General features: G+C 49.0%; 1 protein-coding gene across 1 annotated transcript in view; it reads right to left on the bottom strand.

Moving 5' to 3' along the window:
- cog5 (component of oligomeric golgi complex 5) overlaps positions 1-17598 on the bottom strand; it is a 125775-nt gene that overhangs the window by 27185 nt on the left and 80992 nt on the right. Inside the window, exons 11-14 of the mRNA XM_035425284.1 lie at positions 14184-14265; positions 8703-8907; positions 5576-5737; positions 3413-3512 (exon numbers count right to left, since the gene is read on the bottom strand). Coding sequence (XP_035281175.1) covers positions 3413-3512; positions 5576-5737; positions 8703-8907; positions 14184-14265 — 549 coding nt within the window. The remainder of the gene's footprint in view (positions 1-3412; positions 3513-5575; positions 5738-8702; positions 8908-14183; positions 14266-17598) is intronic.

A 17598-nucleotide genomic window follows, 5' to 3' on the forward strand; every position in this document is an offset into this window, starting at 1 on the left:
AAGCTGAGCAGAGAAATGAAGTGGGCAGAGAACAACTATAACAACAATTATAAAAAAATAAAAAAACCACACCAAACATGTCCAGTACGCGTTATAGCAAAGTGAATTTCCCACGTACACTTGCGGCACCTGAAGCCAGAATACATTTTCTTGAATACATTTTGATTTTGTGCAAACAAGAGACTAATCAGTACAACCTTTAGCTGTGGCATGGGTTTCTGGGGAGTTACGCACTGATTAAAAAGCTCACATTGATTACCGAAATACACAGGTGTCCCCGCGTCACCTAGCTTTCAGCCTAGCTGTGTACGCAAGGCTGAAAACGCTGTGGCTTCAGGAGAGAGAGAAGCACTCCGTCTGGGCTGCACTCACAGGCTCAAAGGAGTCGCAGGTTGTAATGTGAATGACATTATAAGGTTATAAGCCAGACTTGAGCGCCCTGGTGACCGGGCCTTAATCTCTGAAGGCCTGTGACATGTGACCTTGTGACACCACTGCCGTTACTCATGTATTTACTTGATGACACGCCGGTGCTCCGCTCTCCGCTGATCGCAAACAGACGGACAGCTTCGGGGGGAGAGAGAGAGAGCTGGGCGGTGGGCGTCCGGAACTCGCGTCCGAAAAAACCCCATTTTCCGCATCGCGAAAGCCGGCGACTCCGGGGCCATTCCATTTGGGATTAGCGGGTCAGAGATGGGGGCGTAATCTGAGCCCAGCAGAAGGGGGTCCGCCGTGCGGGACGGGTTGTAATGACTTCCCGGCCTTCTCGTTCCCCACTTTTGGGCGCGTTCTTTTCTTTTTTCCACGCCGTTCTCTCTATCCGAAGAGGAGTAGCTTAGCATTCGGGCCTCCTTGCTCGCAGGCTTTCATTTGCTCTCCTTCTGAAATGCCTTTTAAATCGTTTTTTTTTAGTTTTTTTTTTTTAAAGACTTACCAGCCGAACCGACGATTGCAGCCACGAGGGTTACATATCGTACAAAGGGCTCCGAATGACATCTCAAATTACAAGGGCTGCTGCAGAGAAACCAATAAACCCTGGGATTGGGCGTGGATGTGGGGGCGCATGGGGGAGGGCGAGACTTTAAATGGAACCCCCAAGGTTTAACAAACTCCAGCAATTCAAGCGCTATACAGCTTTCAGATCCTTACCCATTAATTACACGTTCATTTCAGGAAATTGCGGCAATGTGCATAAATCTGTAAAAGCGCTAACTTAAAGGTGTTATTAAACTACAGGACAAAGCACTACTGTGACCAGATACCACACACTGTGAGACCAATAGACTAATATGGCCCACAAGCTCAAATAAATGCACACGCCACTACTGGCTAAAGGATGTAACACAAAGAGCTCAGCAGTGAGGAGATTGTACACGGTCGCATGACTTAAGCCACACATTATGTTTGGGGTCAATTTGACCCCGTTCAGTGTTTGACATCTCTTAAAAACCAGTTAAACTTATTTTTTCTATCTTGACACGATACGATTTTTCTAAATTTGGCGGGATTAAATAGACGTGCCATAAACATAATGCTGTTTTCAAAAGGCCTGTACTATCTTAGGATACAAAGGCGTTGTGTGGGGTCATTTTGACCCCAGGCGCTGTAGCTGCAAAAACGTAAGAAAATATATAATCTTTTTTTAATTTTTTACCTCTGATTTTTGTGGGTAATTCTGGTGGCATTTTCCTGTACAGCTTTCAAACAATCACTTACCTCAGGCGCTAAAACGAGATGTTTTTCCACAAATTAAAGATAAATAGAGATTTTTAAAAAAAAGAGATAAAAGGCTAGTGATTTGGAAGACATTAGGAAGGCGTATATTTTCCATGAATATTGTCTAAATTTAAACGGCTGGTGTCAATTTTACCCCAAACATAAAAGGCATCCTCAAATTGTGACATGAAATGACAGTTAACAACCCGCAAGTCGGGCCCTTTCAGACAGAGAGCCCAACCTGGACCTCCGGGCAGCACAGGGTGCCACTATATCCGACTCCCGCTCAAAAGGAGCTGGCCAGCCATTATCATCAGAGCGATGGCCGGTCCGTCTGATGTGGGAGAAAGCAAAAAAATAAAAGAAAAGAAAAAACAATTCAAAGAAGAGAGGGCAAGAATGAGGGATTTTTTATTTTGCCTGATAGCGGTAGGCGAGGATCGCAGTCCACAGCGCTCACAGGTGGACTCTGGCTGCGGAAAGCTAATTTAGCGTCGAGCGCGAGCCTGCGGGCCGGACAGTTGGGTGAGTGGCTTCAGCGCGCTCTCTGGGGCCGGAAGGACAACGAGCCCAGCTCCAGCCAAAACGCCAACAAAGAGAAGAGTGCCCTTAAAACTACTGACCCCGAGCTTTCTCACCGCGTACAGACTGCCTCTAGGGTCCCGAGCTCTTGTACTCAGTTATTTTTTACCTCGCTGTTAACGTGTTTCGTCATTTCGGACATGTTGGCGGCAGCAAACTCAGAGAGGTTTGGGGTGGGGGGGGGGTTCCCTTTATTCGGAACATGACCTGAATTACACTTCAGTTTGATACAGTAATGAATTCATGACCCATCAGAATACAGGCGCAGACACCCCTGCCGCCGGTTTCAAACTATTTCTCAATTTAACTAGACCGGCAGAGATAACCTGCACTTTCTAAGCAGTACGACATGAACATTGTAGAGGGTCATGTACTGCGTCTTGTAGACCAAGTCATCACCTTTGTTTGAGCTACAGTACATACAGTATAAGAAAATGGCTACAGCACTGAAAATGGAATCAGCTATGCAGTTGCTACTGAGAGGTCGGAAAATTGAAATACAATAACTCCTGTGTTCAAATACAAATTTTAAAAAGCGGAAACCAAACACACTTTGAGTTGTAATTATTTGGCAACAACCGCTGCAATAATCTGAAAGAAAATAATATTGACTGTCTGATTTAGGTGATAATGAAAGCTGACACTTAATAAATGAATCACCTCATCTGAAACCACAGTAGCAAATCTAAAACCAGCTTATCTCAGCTCTGCTACTCCCAATTACCCAACCCCCTTTGGAAAATGATAACGGAAAACACCTGGTAGCTACAGTACAGGGAGGCCTGTAGCTCCAGGCACACACTGGTGAAACTGAATTTCAACAACTACCGAAAGCTTACATAACACAAACTCAGCTTTTCAAATGTGTATCTGACATCAGAGGAGAAGGCACACTGCGCTTTATTTATCAGGATGGTTTCCCCATTTCAAACAGCCTCAGGCCTTCTTCTCCACGGTCCTCCTCACACTCCACCCTCACAGGATCTCGCTAGCTTCTCAGAAAGTCTCCAACTGAGCAGAATCTGCCCGAGCGTGTGTGTGTGAACTCACCGCCTTCTCCGAAACTTCAAAGAAAGTTAGAGTAGAGAAACCGCCCAGTTGCGCAGAAACTCACCAGCTGCTCGGACTTCACGCAGAACAGCTGGACGGTCTTGGCGGCGTTCTTCGCCACGGCCAGGGTCAGGATGGGATCCACCGCCGCCACGTTCAGCTCGCTGGGGAGGAGAAAACGACACGCCCAAAAAACCTGCGTCAAGAGTCCGACAGCCTGGCTCACACTCGTACTTACACATTATGCTCTTGCAGTGTAATTACCATATAAAATAATATTACCATATAAAATAATGACTGTGAAAGTACAGAGGTGACAACATTATGTATGCAGAGCCCACATGGAGATTATAAGCACTGAGTATATGTGATGAAAGCATATATGAAAGTGTGCGAACAGGCAGTAGGCCAAGTGTAAGTAAATGGCCTTTTTTATTATTCACACTGAGGAGGTAGTATCCAGACACAGCATTGCATACGGCCATGATGGGATACGTCTTCATTTTGTCAAATTAAAAATGAATGATTGCCACACGGGGAATACAAAGGAGTGCGAAGAGAAAGACTTCCTCCTTTCCCTACGCCAAAGGGCGGTCTCAATCACAAATAACATCTTACAACATCCTACGACCCCGTGAAGCGGAAAGAACACGTTCTGAACTGTACTTAAAAGGGCTATGAATTGCCACTTTAACTCCCGTACTTTACAAAGCAGCAATCGGTTCTGCCAGTACGCAACTTCAGTCAAACAGCGGGGGGGCTGAGGGGTTTCGATCGGCGAACAGTAATGCACTGCGCCAAGGGGTAGCCTGCATTAGCGGAGCCATTAGCTTCTATTCATAAGAAGGCTTCAACGTGATGAGGCTGGTTACTCAGCTGGGTCTTTTAATGAAGCAACAGGTAAAGTTTAAGGCGCTGTACTATCTGTCTGTAGACAAATCAGTAAAGTACAGGGCCACAGGAAGGGAAGTGGACTACAAAAACCATCTGTCTTAACGCGTTTTATTCTTCAAATGAGACTTAAAATCTTTTTTTTTCTCTCATTTGGAAAATATTAGCTTGCTTTTAGTTACTGCATCCTTGACAAATTGTCTTACCACACTGGCAAATATTGAAATGAGACAAACTGCCTTACCTCATTGGCAATCTTTCTGTCTTATTTAGCAAATAGAAATAGAAATGACTCTCTGTGGTCATTAAAGATCCCATGTCACTTATCGCTAAGAGTAGGGGGTTCCCCGGTGTCCTGGCCAAATCCCAGATCTGGCTCTTGCAAAAAACTTGCCACTAAAAATCATCCCCAGATTTAATTGGCCAAATAAATGTTCTCTCCCTCTCCACCTTCGCTAATGTGTGGTGAGCGTTCTGGCGCAAAATGGCTGCCGTGCATCACCCAGGTGGGTTCTACACATTGGTGGTGGGTGAGGTGAGTTCCCCTTCACTGTAAAGCACTTTGAGCATCTGGAAAAGTGCTATATAAAATGTAATTAATAATAATAAATAAGTCTAATATAATACGAAAATACTTCTTAAACAAGACTTATTTTTTGTTTTTTTGTAGTGCATTCAAACACAGGGTCATAGGAGGTTGGGCCAGGACATGGCCTCTCCAATGTTAGAAGCAGTGAAAATTGTTCCTCTCAATAATAATGTGGACAATTTTGCCTCAGAACTTAAAAGCAGTTATCCACAAAGCACAATGGCAGTATTTAGTAACCAGAGCCAGGTAGGGTCACTGTTACATTACCTGTCTGTTGTGTTAGGGTCAGTAGTACATGACCTGGCTATACTGGGAGGGTGGTAGTAGTTCTACTACTTTAGACAATGGTAAAGAAAATCACTGTCAGGGGTAGTGCAGTACTTACACTAGATATAGCAGATAGGGAGGTAGTGTTACATTACAACATATAAGGTGGCAGAACTATGGGACCCAGCCTTAGGCAAAGAGGTGAGGGGGCACTACTGTAATCACTACTGGTGTAATATAATGGGAGTTATATTATACCAACCAGCAGTGTGGTAAACTACCGGTCTACAGATGGGCATGGCAGAATAGGGTAGTGCTCATTAGGAGTGTACATGCTTGTAAGAGGACGCTATTTTACATTAGCTGTTCTTAAGTAGATGGCAATGGCATAGGACTTGCTAGTTGACACAGACTGTTACGGTTGCAGTCTATATGACATAGGTTGTATATCTACCAGTTCGTGAGGGATGGCGCTTGTACCTGGCTATTGTTTTGATGATGCTCTCCAGCTCGTCGGTGGAGGGGGGGTTGCGTCCCCCCTGCGGGAACACCAGGTTGATGGGGTCAAAGAGGCGGGACAGGGACTTGGACAGGTAGGCCGCTTCGTAGGGCTGGAGGGAGTCCTTCAGGGCCTTCTCCGGGCTGGAGAAACAGACACGGACACAAACGCCACGTTCACTTCACTACGTCTGACGGGGAGCGAAACCGTGGAAACCTGTACCGCGTCTCACACCGCGGCGCATAACGAGAAGAGGAAAGATGACTTAATGGACGGAGAGGGAGGGGGCCCCGATTTACGGCCCCGGGCCCCAGTGCTTTCCGGCTGAGCCTTGCCGAGGAACTGCTTTTTGCCCGACGTGCTCGGAGGACGAGCCCAGTCGCTTACCTCACAGCACAACACAACAACAGGAGACAGCGCCGTTACGCCCCGCGTGAGCGCTAAGGAGGCGGTGACGACACGGCGGGGTTTAAGCTGGCTCGGCGTCGGCCCCGGAGATGCTCGAAGGAGCAGATTGAACAGTTGCACCGAGGCAGCCAGCCTCCCCCACGTTCACTACTGCTTTCCATGTCACAAGTCGCACCTTATCCCACGACAGCTTGGAGATCCAGAAATAGGCATTCTAACAAACACGGCGCCCGTTTGCAAAGCCAAGCATTACATCACATCACAAATGCACCGAGACGCAAAACAGAGATGACTTCTGCAAGCGCTAGAATGTTGTCCTATGTTGTCCTATCTTCAGTCAGCAAACAGTAACAGTACTTCTTGCGTTTTCAACTCTTGGTCAGAGAGTTTTCTGCAGACGTTACCAGACACTCGCGGCGCCAGATTGAGGGGCGGTATTATTATGACAGTACAGAGTTTCAGACACACATTTGAACGATCAAATTCATTGTGCGCGTATAAATTACACGTCAACGACAGAATGTGGGATTTTTACTTCCTGGTATAACAATGGACAGTGACAACCTCGTAAATTGATTTATTCTTTGAGGGACAGCTTATCTTTTTAAGACAAACACGGCACATGTAATTGGTGCACAGCAGTGCAGACCCGTGGGTTGCAGAAGCTACTGTACTTCTTGAAACCATATGGCTGCAGGTCCAAATCCTTCAGTGAGACACTTCTGTCCTTGAAGGGACTAACTTGACCCACTTGGTTTCATCTGCATAAATACACGCAAGGCATTCTGAATGATTGGGAAAATGATGACCCTTTTTAAGAATCATAATCTAAATAAAGTAAATAAAGTGATGCAGTTTCAGCTGTGTGTAAAGACTCCTCCTCCATTACAGCCCCTTCACCCTTACATGCCTCTTGTTTACGTCTCATCGGCCGTACGCATCTCCACAGAGACGGGAGGTTATTAGGGATCTTTGTTTATTTCTCCGAGGACACTGGAGGACCTTCCATGGAAAACCAATTTCGCACGGAGCACTCTGCGTAATTACAAGGTCAAAAAGTCGGAGAAAGGGGGGCCCTGGCCAAAACCCCCCTCGACCCCCCCCCCCCCCCCCGCCCCCCGACAGAGATCGCCTCGTCGGGTCTGATCACATCGCCAAGCTCATCCGGCAAGGCCGAGTTAATCGATATCTCCTCTCCCTCTGTGGATGGCAGGGCTGTCACTGGGGAATCGTTTGAGACTCCTCTGCCCTTTCCCCTCTCTGAGTGGATGCCCCTTTACTCCAGGTCAAGAGTAATCAACCCAAGCACGATTCTGAAGATCTTCCAAACTGTAGGTTTTCATTCCAGCCCTGATCAGGCACACCTGACTGTACTAATTAGCAGCTGAACAAGATCTGTAGCTGTTGAGCGAGGTGTGTTGTGTGAGGGTTGGAGTGAAGACCCCCAGGATGGCAGATCTCAGGAACAGGGTTATTTACCGCTGCTCCGGGGGCTCCTGAGAAGGGCAGGTGAGGGCCCTGAGTGAAAAGCAGCCAGCGTTCCGTCTCCTTCTCACCCCTCTCCTGACTTTGAGACTTCCCAGAGAGAACGCGAGCGCCGTTGCGTTGGACGCACAACCAAAGACACTTTCAACTCTTCCTGCACGTCCTCCCCCCCCAGGGGCCTCAACTGACACACACACACACACACACACACATACAAATAAACAGAAAACACAGAATTTCAGGAAGCTGTCTTCCACAAGAGCTTCTCCGGGCTTTGTGGGGGGGGGGGGGGGGGTGAATATTTCTGAAGTGCTCGGAGATCCGAAACACCGCACTGCCTGCTGCTCTGCATTACGAATATCTGCAGGAGGCTTCGTGGAGTGCGGCGTGACAGCTCGCGTATTAACGACCGCTCTCACCGGAGAGACCAGCGCCTCACGGCGGGGTGCGCCACGGAAGACGAGCGCCGGTAAAGAAGATGAAGAGGAAGCGTTTAGTTCGCCGCTCGTTATTCATCGAGACTTCGTGTTCTTACGAGGGCGGTAATTCAGACCGAACGCCGAGATCGATCTTTTATCCCAGACTCACGTCTCCAGGGAAACCGGAGGAAGGCGGTCGGAGCAGAGGAGGGACTTGTATCCATCACCGGAACGTGACCGGAGCGGTTTTGGCGATAACGGCTGGAACATAAACCATAAACCCTGACGTCTTTTTGCCAGATCGTTTTCGATCCAGACTACTTGTAGGTGTTCGCAGGTTTTCTGCAGACGGCTGGAGTGTGCCTGCCCATTTTCACTGCAGATGAAACGCTCTGTAATTTGCTTTGGTTCACTGTGTCTGCCAACTAATTAATAGCAATAAACATAAGTGAGAGAAATTAGCTTTCAAATTCCCATATGTACCCTGTTCCCCGGCTATTTTACCAATCCATTTTCCGTTATATCATAATAATTAAAGGACCGGAAGAAAAACTGCAGACATTTTTGTAAATGAACGTATACAGTATAGTGTCTTTGAAATCAGTCCGTGGCAGTTCAAAGAGAAATTCTTCAAAGGGGATTAGTAAGATTTGAGGAAAAGCCAGTTACTTCTTATTATCACCGAAGAGTTGTAAACCAAACAGTGAATGTACCGGAATAAATTATGCCAGTTATAACCTCTTATGAACCTTAACCGTTAGTTTACAAATCCAGCATAGACCCCCTCCACACTCACTCGTAGTCCTGCTTGGCCTGTATGAACAGGTTCTGGGGCTCCAGGTCGGAGGCAGGGAGGTCAATGGGCAGGTCCAGGCCCCCGCTGCTCGCCAGCGCCCCCTGGATGCTGGCGCTGTACTGCTGCAGCCTCTTCCACAGCTCATTGTACAGCCGCAGGAGCTTCGGGTACTCGCCTTCGAGAGTCTGCTTCAGGAACGAGGAGGCTAGGAGAAGACGGAGAGAGTGAGTGAGTGAGTGAGTGAGTGAGTGAGTGAGTGACAGTGAATGAGTGAGTGAGTGTCGTCAGGAAATCAGGATGGAGAGCAGGAGCGAAGAAAATATGTGAGAGAAAGAGAGAGAGGGTGGGTGGCTGGGAGAGAGGGGTCTTTATAGTATGACATTTTATTTTCAAAGGTTTTGCAAACAAAAGATAACTTTATGCAGTCTTTTCTGTTTTGTCCTGTCAGTGAAGCACACACTTCCATTTGCACCTGGGATATTTTACAGGGGTTAAAATATAGTTCCCACTTGGTGTTATCCAATGCTACAGTAGCTAACAATATAAATAATTAAACATAATCAATTCATGTAGGGTACATAAGAAACCCACCCCTGATTATTATTACCATGATACAATTTGAGAGCTTTTGCTAAGGCCGAAAGCTCTTAAATCCACTGACATCAAGCAGCCTCACCAACATCAAAATGCACAAATTATAGTAAATTATATAATTATCATGATAATTACACCCTAATGTATCAGACCACAGGGCAAAATGTATCCCTTGTTGAAGACCGTACAAAAAAAAAAAACATGAAGCACACTTGACAGCAGTCGAGCCCTTAAAAAGCAATTCACTTCTGGCTGATTATCTAAGCGTTCTGAAAAACAACAACAGCAAAAAAAAAAACAAAACAAAAAAACCCTGACGATTCACAGACTCGCTAAGCACAACGCTGGCTGTTAAAACAGGCAGAACTGGCTGCCAACAGACTATCAACTGCACTCAAGCAATCAAACCGAAGAAGACAGACAGCAACAGACTCACTTTCGGCACACAAAAGCACATAAAAGACAAGGAGAAGCCATCCTCTGTAAAAACCACTCAGGTTTGACAAGTTTTCAGAATTTACTAAAGATGCCAAATGAGGGGAAACTATCAGTCCCCTGAAGGAAAAATGAGCTGTACTACATTGCTAACATAATATAGCTCTGCCCGCTATACACAGTTAGTGATATCAAAATAGAAATATTTTAAAAAACATACAAGGATTAACATTTTGAGTATAATTAGGATTATCATTAAGATAATTATTACTACTACTACTAATAATAAGAATAATAATGATTATTATTATTATGTACTATTATACATTTAGGCTGTGTTTGTCTAAGATCTCCAACAATTAGTTTCAGGGATCTACAAGTCTCCAGTAAATAATCTTACAGAACACAAAATAGAAGGACAACAAAGCCAGCAGCCATTTTGAATTTTCAGTCTGAACGTCAGCAGTGAGCACAGAGGCAGCTAATTTGAAGGCTACCTGTCTGCTACTATCTTCTATTAACATATAGATGTACTGTCTGTAGGTGATTCGATTTCAAAGTCTAATGCTTAATCTAAGATTAATCTTCATCAAATGCTTAATGTAATGACTTAGATAAAGACTTAAGATGAAGATGCGAGTGTTATTGACTTGCCTGGAACTGCATTTAAAGGGACATGCAAATAGAGAACACAGACGTGTGTGTGTGTGCATGCGTATATGTGTGTGTGTGAAAGAGAGAGAGAGAGAGAGAGAGAGAGAAATAGGGAGAAAGAGGAAAAACTTCCCTGACTCCTGTGCTGTCTCTTTGACCAGGAGATTAAACACAACTTGTCCTCCATCAATCTTTGATTAAAAACACATCCCCTTCCAGAGAAGCCAAGAGCTCCATTAGGTCTGACGTGAAACAATGCCCTGGACTATATCTCCTACTGTAGGGAGAAAGTCACCTGCCACACAGAGCCTTCATTTGTGAGAGGTTTCTGTGGAAACCTCTCACAAACTGAACACATATACTGAACAAGCACCCAGGTTCAAGTTTATAGTCAAAGGTGTTGTATGAGTGAGAATACGTTTGTACATATACAGTATGCGTGCATATGTGTGTGATTGGTTGCCTGTATATGTGTGGATATATTGTACACTACTAGGTCAAAAGCATGTGGACACCTGACATCCAACATCTCATCCAAAATTATGGGTATTAATACGGAGTTGGCCCACCCTTTGCTGCTATAACAACCTCCACTCTTCTGGGAAGGCTTTATACTACATGTAAGAGCATTGCTGCGGGGATTTGCTTCCATTCAGCCAGAAGAGCATTAGTGAGGTTGGGCACTGATTGGGCGATTAGACCTGGCTCACAGTTGGCTTTCCAATTCATCCCGAAGGTGTTGGATGGGGTTGAGGTCAGTTCTCTGTGCAGGCCAGTCAAGTTCTTCCACACCGTTCTCGACCCTTCTGTACCGCAACTCTGGGACGTCTGGCTCCCCCTTCCGAAATGTACCCCTCTCCGAGCCTGCTCTCCCTGGTCACGTCCACTGTCTGCTCTGGCCCCTCGATGGTGGAACGAGCTCTCCGGAGCAGTCCGAACGGCCATTTCCCGACGCAGTTCAGACTCCATTTCAGCTCCTCCACCACGACCATCTCCAGCGCTTTCCCCAGCCCTGACTCCCGATGAGGCCTAACTTCTGCTTTCAGAGCCTGGGGCTCTCTGCCGTTGTTCATTTAATGCAGTTTAATGAGCTCTTTTGGATAATTTCGGTTTTTTGTTTGCATAACTCAGTTTGATGCTAAATAGGATCGTTTGCATGTTGTCAGTTCGGGGCTGCACTTCACGCACTCGCTGTTTCTCCTGGGACTATACTTTCCTCCTCAACGGCACTTCAGTCGTCGCATCTGCGCTCGCATTGTAAGCCGCTCTGGCTACGAACCGCGGCTAAATGGCGGTGTGGTGAAGCAAGGCGCGCGAGAGTGCGCCTGAGTGGAGTGATACGGTTTCACTCAGAGGCGGAAAACAAATGGGGGCTCGCTGCGAATCGGTGATCTTGAAAATCACAGCCGCATTGTTCACAAATCCCAGGCCAGCTCGAGGAAGAAATAAAAAAAAAAAGAAGACAAATATCCTGGAAACGCTATCGGACTAAAGGGGTGGAAAGCTTTGTGAACGTCGAGCCCAAATACGTCAGGTGACCGTTTTCCAAATCACATCATCATTAATATGATAATAATTGAACTTTAATAACTGAAGTGATTAATGGGTAATTATAGAACATTATGTCGACGGTTCTCATGGAGCAACCGAGGGGATTGGTGAATGTATAATTTAGTGTTGCTGGAATATTATGCATTTATGGAGTACTTTTTCAACCCTAATTAAACCATTACCATTTCAGTTCTGTCTTGTCGGAGCTGATCATCTAATTGGATCTGCATAAAAATGCATACCGCTTCAAATCAGTCTCGTTAAGGTAGAAATGGATGACAATTATATTCTCTGGGGCAGAACAAACTGCACGGACTTCAAAACAGAGGCGTGAAAAAAAAACCTGGATCAAAACAGATCTGTGTTTGAAACCCTTTGCTGTGCTTGATTAACATGCTTCTTTTAATAACTAATCAATAATCCCCATGGAGATGGACAAACCTACTAACTACAGCATGTAGGGCTTCTTTAGCTCCTCCCCCAATAGATTTAGTCACAAGAAGAGGAGGGGCAAAGGCAGGAGTGAGATGGGGCAGCATATAGGGGACAAAAGGGTGAGCCAGAGGGAGCTGAAGGAGGAGTGGCTAAAGACAAACCAATCCACACTGACTAAAAAAAGGTTTATTCTGGCAACAGTAAGCACCAATTTACCTTGTATTTAATGGTACCTAAAGACAAAATACAGAATAATGATGCTTCAGACCTCATGTTTATAAAGTTCAGGACATTGTATACACAAACCAGTGGACAAATAGGGACAGACAGATCAATGTGTGCGTACGTATAAGTTACCCAACTTACACATTCTATTCTCTTTTTTTTTTTTAAGGAGAGGACTCAGCGAGACCTCTGTCTTATACTCCCACACATGCACACATAATGAAAGGGAAAAAAATAACTACAAGGAAGCAAATCTTAACACCCTCAAGCTCTGCAGGTCAACTTAGCAGACGAGGAGCCAGCTCTGTGTCTTTAAACACCCCGTCCAGAGAGGATTACACAGGCAGCCATGTCCAGGGACCGGGGGTCAGGGGTCACTGACGCCCACACAGGGAGCAATTAATAAAGGCAGGAAATGCATGCACCAGCTCGAGCTGGAATGGAGCTGGGGATCACCATTTGGAACAGACCACAGCGGCACTGCACTGAAGCTCCATTTAATGACTGGAGAGTAAAGGCGGGGCCTATGTGATGGGCGGAGCCCTGAATAACTCCACCCGAGGCGCAGTGTGCTGAAGAAACTGACAGGGGCTTGGGGGAGGGGCTTAGGTTAGGCCTGCAGATGGTCATTCTACATGGGAGGGGGGGGGAGCGAGGAGTAGCTGACGCAATGCATGCTGGGAGGTCACGTTCACCCCTTTACGCTCGTCCGCCTTCTGCGCGCCGCTACACGGCGAATTCGCAGAACGGCGACATATGGAGAGACGCAGCAGACGCAGCAAACACTCGCTCGCTCGCGCCTTCTGGACGAACACCGGGGGGAGGACAGCAAAGCTGCCTCCGCACGTACTGGGGAGCGGCAAAAACCGCGAGAAATATCGGCTCCTCCTATCAGCTCAGCTCCGTGTAAACAAGCTCGCCGCAAACTTAAAACGCCTCCTTTCCACCCCCCCCCCCCCCCCCACCGCCGTTCTCTAAATACAACAGGAGTTTATTTACACTCCGGTGTGAAATACGCGCGGAGACGCGGGGGGAACGCCGTTAGAAACGGGCACGCGCGCGCGCGTCGGGGAGATTGATGGCGGAGTCGCTGCCGCGGCGACATCCTTTTCATCCGGTCCGTCCGCCCGGTCCGGGGGAATGAATCATTTGGGATGAGCCATCATTTCACACCGCGTCCCACCGCAGGGATAAAATCCATCTGCGCTTTTATAGGCCGCGGAGAAGAGAGGCGGCGGCTCGGCCGTTCTCCACGGGGAAATATGGCTGACACCATTACTGCAGAGCCGGGCCGGGCTGGGCTGGGCCGGGCCGGCCGCTACCGCGCCTGATGGAACGCCAGCCCCATAATGCTTGCATCAGGCCTGTGCCGACGCAGGCAAGTTTTATTTGAGCTTGTGTGTGTGTGTGTGTCTTCATCGCTCTGGCTGTACCTGCAGAGCTTCACTGAGAGGAGGGGGAAGAGGGCAGGGTGGGGGTGGGGGGGGGAGGGGGGTTGGGGAGAGGGGGGCAGGGGGCATTCACTCACCGGGCTGTCACACCACATCCGCAACACTCCGTCAAACACGCATCGATCAGAGCACTCACCCCCGGTCGCCTTCTGGAACTCCACGGAAAGGATCTGGGTGACGGAGCTCCAGAACGTGTACATGATGTCCGCCTGTCCGTCCTGCGGGGAAACAGGTGACGGGTGAGAGAGCGTTCACAAAACAAAACAAACAGAAACAGCTCCGGGAGCGGACCTGCACCATCGGGACCGTGATGAAATAAGTGTGCAAGGGCTGGGGTGAATCGGAGCGAACGGCCCTCTGGACAGCCTCGAATGAAAAAAGAGAAGTCAAACAGCCCCCACGGACGCGCGAGGCTTCTGTAAATAAACGAGAGTGAGAGCGGTAAACATGACTGATGGCACGGTGAAGGGCAGGCACATTTCATCATCATCATCTCGAAGCGCCCTCGGAACAGAAAATGGCCGAGAGTCTCCGAGCCTCCCGTCTGTACCCGAGCGCTCCCCTCGTTCGCGCTCGCGCTGTTTTTCAGAAAACTACGTTAGGCGCTCGGTTCCTCGACATCGGAGGTCTGCGGCGAGATTTACGGCTGCTCCTCGCGCCCGCTCGACGCCGCCACCGCCGCTGCCGCCGTCGTCGAGGGAGACGGGCTGAATCGCGCGTAATGGTTGTCGGGGTGCCTCGTCTTCGCCGAGTCGCGGCGGGACGCGAACGATTAGCGCCTTGATTAATGTCACTTCCCTTTTTAAAACAAGGCTCCTAATTACGCATCTGAACCCGATAACTGGGGCGGACGATGGCATCACGGGACAATTACAGGCGCGGAGAGCGAGGTAAACAGCCGCGCTCTCTCCCGCGCTCTCTCCCGCGCTCTCCCCCCCCCCTGCGCGGGGGGGGACCTCGGAGTGACAGGATGAGGTGCTCCTCCGCCACAAAGGCCCAATCAATCTCAGGGAGAAGGGCAACAGGGGGGCAGGGGGGTGGGGGAGCCCAATTCAACGCGACTCAGGAAATAAAAGGAGAAAACGGGGGAGGGAGGGGCAGAGAGAGAGACAGAGAGAGATGGAGTGTATTTGAGAGACCGGAAAATTGAAAGGACTGGTTACGAGGCGCCGTGTCTTTTCACCCCGAAATCCAATCGCAGCCGCATCAATGTCACGCATTTCCCAGAATGCCCTCCTCCGCGCTTGAACGGGTCACGGGCCGTAGCTGGTTAGCACTTACCGCGCGGTAAATAACTCATTCCTTAATGGATCTGCAGAGCATCACCGCCAAACCCACTCTGCCCCCCGACTCCTACTGCCCCCGCAACAACCGCTCAAGGTCACGACCTTCCTCACTGACACCTCCGGCGCCCAATTCAGACAGGCGGAAGAGGACGTGCCCCACGACAGAGGCCAAGCGGCCTCAGAACAGCACGAGTGCACCTGGGCGGGGCAGCGAACACAGGCCACGCCCACAACAGCCGTTTACTGAGAAAATTAGTACACAGGTCGATAAATGTGTCTCCCCACCACAGTGTACTCCCCCACAGACAACCTGTCGTTTAGGGCCTCTACACTGAATGGAAGTCAAAGGGCACCCAGACCAGGGCTGAACATTCAGAAGGCTCAGAGAAAAGCTGTATCAGGCTGTTTTTGAATGTGGACCTCCTCAAGTTTCCCACATCCAATAAATACTGCTCTACATACCCACCATGCTTTATATTAAAATCTGTTAGCACTGGGGGTTTATGCTCACCTAGATAGTGCTTTTCATAATAAAGGACTGAGCGCACACACACACACCCACACACAACCATGCACGCACACACACACGCAACCTCACACACACACACACACACGCAACCTCACAGAAACACACACACACAAATTCAAACACACACACGCACACGTGCACACATTCCACGGTTAAGTTCCAACATCTGAGGCCACAATTTCACAGGTAAAATCCCCCATCTACTCCATCGCCCGCGAGTCCCGAGAGCTTCTAAAAATACCTCCCCTGTCCCCGTCAGGCTCGCGGTGCAGAGGCTCAGAAGCGCCAGAAACGGGGGGAGAGGGAGAGAGGGCGGGCGAGCGCTCGGCTGTGGAAATACCCCAGGGCACAGGTGGGATTTTTCACTGGGTTTAAAACGACATGCTAAGGATAAAAAAAACCCACCTAATGCCTTTCAATTAAGGCATGAAGAGTACAGGGCTTATAGGGCTGCCCAGTAAACCCCGCTACAGCTCCCTCAGCGTTAGCGTGCGGCTGGGGCGGGGGGGGGGGGGGGCGCGTGACGAGCAACAGCGCCGGGCCTCAGGGTAGACAGCACAGGGGTGGGGTGCGGGCTGAGTTTTGTATGGCTGAGAGCGGGGAGCTTCGTGGTTGGGCCAGTGGGAGTGTCCCGTAGGGGTGAAGATGAGCTAGGGGCGAGGGGTCAGGGGTCAGGGGAACGATTCAAGGAGAGCAAGGGAGAGGCAAGAGGACAGAAATGGAAGATTCAGTTAAGGGGGGGGGGGGTAGTGAGCAAGGGGCCAAATAACGTGGGAGAACCCCACCCTGAGTGAAAGATGGCGGCGATGGCACCATGCAGGGGGCAGTGTGGAAACAGAAGTGGGGGTCAGGTGGGGGGGGGGGGGGGGTTGAGAGAAGAGGATCTAAATCACAGCCCCGCAGTTCGGGGCCCTGCGATGGCTCGGCTGTCAGGTTACTGTCTCCATCAGGACCGCAGACTCGGCTAACAGTGCCGCTGATTCCACACTTCCTGCCCGTTAATTACCCGCTCCTGCAGCAGCGCCGCTCTCACCAGCTTATTTATTAACCCGCGCGACGGCACTCACGCACTTTGTTTTGCCAGCCGCCCCGGATGACAGCGTCTGCCAAACGGATATAATGCGATTGAACGTCTTAAGGGGTTCAATAACCGACATTCAGGGCACGCTGTAGCTGCCGGGGTGCGTCTGGAAAGATCGCTCCCGCGGCGTTTCGCCCTCGTCCGCGTCGAGAACGAGCGTCTCGCATTTACAGCGCGAAGACGGCTATGACATTGAAACAGTCAAAGAGCGATGAAAGCAACAGATTTCGATTCACAATTACCATGTCACCCCAAATCCTTCGTCGTGCATCGCTGAGGCCGAGCACAAAACTCGAGCGCTCGTCACCGGTGGCGGGGGGTGGGGCTTTTTTTTTCTTCTGTGGAGTCGGCGGCACGCGTTAAACAAAGCGGCCTTTGTGAGCGACGAGAGCGTTTTCAATCGCGGTGTGACAGCACATGAAGTGCTGCCAATTACTCACGCGTGCTTTCTCACCCTCTCATTACGCCTCGGTTTTGAGCCTTCAAAAGGCGGGCGCGCTTTCAGATTAAAGTCGCTTCGAAATTGGCTCGCAATTCCACCCCCCCCCTCGTCTTCTTCTCTTGGCTGGCGCATCGATGTGCTCCGCTTAAGTTTTTCAAGGTAACGTACGTGCGATGCGCCATTAACAGCATGAAGAGAGTCGAGTGCTGCATC

The sequence above is a fragment of the Anguilla anguilla genome, chromosome 7, assembly GCF_013347855.1.
Source record: "Anguilla anguilla isolate fAngAng1 chromosome 7, fAngAng1.pri, whole genome shotgun sequence".
Taxonomy (NCBI): Eukaryota; Metazoa; Chordata; class Actinopteri; order Anguilliformes; family Anguillidae; genus Anguilla; species Anguilla anguilla.